Below are 2,346 nucleotides of genomic sequence, written 5' to 3' on the forward strand. Positions count from 1 at the left end.
CGTAGAAAACCAATTTTCTTCATTTGCAATCTGCCAAACTTACAACCTTCAAATTTTGGTCTTCTGTTTTGTATTGCACTTCTTCTTTTAATTTCTCCGAGTTTGCGTCTGCTTAGAATCGAAGAGGTATTGCATGTTGATAATGTGTTATATTATTCGCACATGTTAGATAAGTAGTTACGGGATTTTAGTTTCTTTTTCTACTTTAATGTTGTTCACATTTCAGGATGTGCTTCTTCCTAGCTCTAATATCTTGATTATCTGATGAACTGATAATTTGGTTGAAAACAGGATAAAAAAAAAAAAGGTAGAAGTGAACTTTCAGTTTTCCAACAAACTACCTTGAAAGGTTGAGTAAAAAACCAACGGAAAAACATGTGGAGGCTGAAGATTGCAGAGGGAGGTAACAACCCTTATTTGTACAGCACCAACGATTATGTAGGCCGACAAACATGGGAGTTCGACCCTGACTATGGAAGGGCCCAGGATCGAGCCGAGGTTGAGAAAGCTCGTCAAGAATTCTGGAACAACCGCTACGAGGTCAAGCCCAGCAGCGATCTCATCTGGCGGATGCAGGTACACAAAAGACAACTATATTTTGATACGTCTTTAAATTAAAAATCGAACCTACTCTCTCCATTTCATAAAGACATGTTTACTTTCCTTTTTTGTTTGTTCTAAATTACAAGCGACTTTTTTCCCCCAAATATAAACTCTCTGTGTTTTTCATTATTTTGGTATATTAGAAAAATTGTTGACCTTTGCTCTCCATTAACTCCAATTATAGCTGCTACTTTAAATTTAAGCATCTTCTACTTGTAAGATGCAATGATTAAGACATTTATTTAAGAAAAAATCTTAATGAAATTTGCATGCAGTTTCTACGAGAGAACGATTTCAAACAGACAATACCCCGAGTCAAAGTTGAAGATGGAGAAGATATAACCTATGAAACAGTAACAGCCACGCTTAAAAGGGCTGTCCAATTCTTCTCAGCCTTGCAAGCCAGTGATGGCCATTGGCCTGCAGAAAATGCTGGTCCATTGTTCTTTCTTCCACCTTTGGTGAGTCCAAGCATTACTTCTTTTAGTTTTCGACACGCCTTCTTAACATGAAAAGCAAAGCGGGGAATTCATCCATGCCAATCGGTAATGTTTGAACGAATGCAACTGATATTGAATGGGAATGAATGGAAAAAATAGCATGCCTTATAAACGGAAGGTTCCGAGTCTATTTTATTTTTATAAGATCGGTATAAAACCTTATTCGAATTCTTGAAACAAAGCAAAAGAAATTCAGGTTGAATGAATAAATGGATAAGACCTTATGGCTTCAATTAATCATGGAAAAAAGAAGGCAAGAATCACCTCGTATACTACACATTCGGGTTGTCCACGTGATTCAACGCTAATTTTTTAAGCTGAATTTAACCAAAAACTGCAGGTCATGTGTCTGTATATTACTGGCCATCTTAACACTGTGTTTCCAGCAGAACATCTCAAAGAAATTCTCCGCTACATTTACTGTCACCAGGTGAAATTCCCGGCTAATTCAATTACACATATCAGATACACACACTCTCCCACTCACATTCTCGGCTAACAGCATTTTCACATTACAGAACGAAGACGGCGGGTGGGGTTTACACATAGAAGGCCATAGCACAATGTTCTGCACCACTCTGAGTTACATTTGTATGCGTATACTTGGAGAGGGACCGGAAGGTGGCAAAAACAATGCCTGTGCTAGAGCAAGAAAATGGATACTTGACCATGGCACTGTTACAGCAATACCTTCATGGGGGAAAACCTGGCTTTCGGTATGATAAAGAAAACTGAAAATATGCATTTCGATGGGTTTCACGATACCATGAGGAAACCTTAACATGTATTGTTTTCAATGCGTTTTTTAGATACTTGGAATATTTGACTGGTCAGGAAGCAACCCAATGCCCCCTGAGTTTTGGATCCTTCCATCTTTTCTCCCCATGCATCCAGGTTTGAGCTGTTCGACTGTCTTCTGCACATTACCACATAGAGAGCTGCAATTAACAGAAACAACTGTTTATTGTCATACCGGGATTTTCCAACAAAATTGATCTATTGAAACCTGATCGTTCACTAGTGCATAAATATACTGTTAAAAGACTTTCCAAACTGAAATCAAATAAATTACGGAGAATAAACTCCAAGACGGTATAGTTGGATTGATTGTTCTATTTCCAGCCTTTTTTTGGTGAACAATCAACAACTTTTCTTTTTCCATTCAGAAGTCGATTTCCATATCATAGGGATCCCTAATTGAACGTTACATAAAATGAAAAAGAAACACACACACACAGAAGGG

At 37.9% G+C, this 2,346-nt stretch overlaps 1 protein-coding gene across 1 annotated transcript in view; it reads left to right on the forward strand.

The window, feature by feature from the left end:
* Window positions 1-872: 872 nt before the first annotated feature.
* The window catches only part of LOC111377143 (beta-Amyrin Synthase 2-like), a 5,768-nt gene continuing 4,294 nt past the window's right edge, over window positions 873-2,346 (forward strand). Inside the window, exons 1-4 of the mRNA XM_023000203.1 lie at window positions 873-1,064; window positions 1,444-1,533; window positions 1,622-1,819; window positions 1,913-2,012. Of these exons, the coding sequence (XP_022855971.1) occupies window positions 873-1,064; window positions 1,444-1,533; window positions 1,622-1,819; window positions 1,913-2,012 (580 nt within the window). The remainder of the gene's footprint in view (window positions 1,065-1,443; window positions 1,534-1,621; window positions 1,820-1,912; window positions 2,013-2,346) is intronic.

This window comes from Olea europaea, unplaced genomic scaffold (assembly GCF_002742605.1).
Source record: "Olea europaea var. sylvestris unplaced genomic scaffold, O_europaea_v1 scaffold1609, whole genome shotgun sequence".
NCBI lineage: Eukaryota > Viridiplantae > Streptophyta > Magnoliopsida > Lamiales > Oleaceae > Olea > Olea europaea.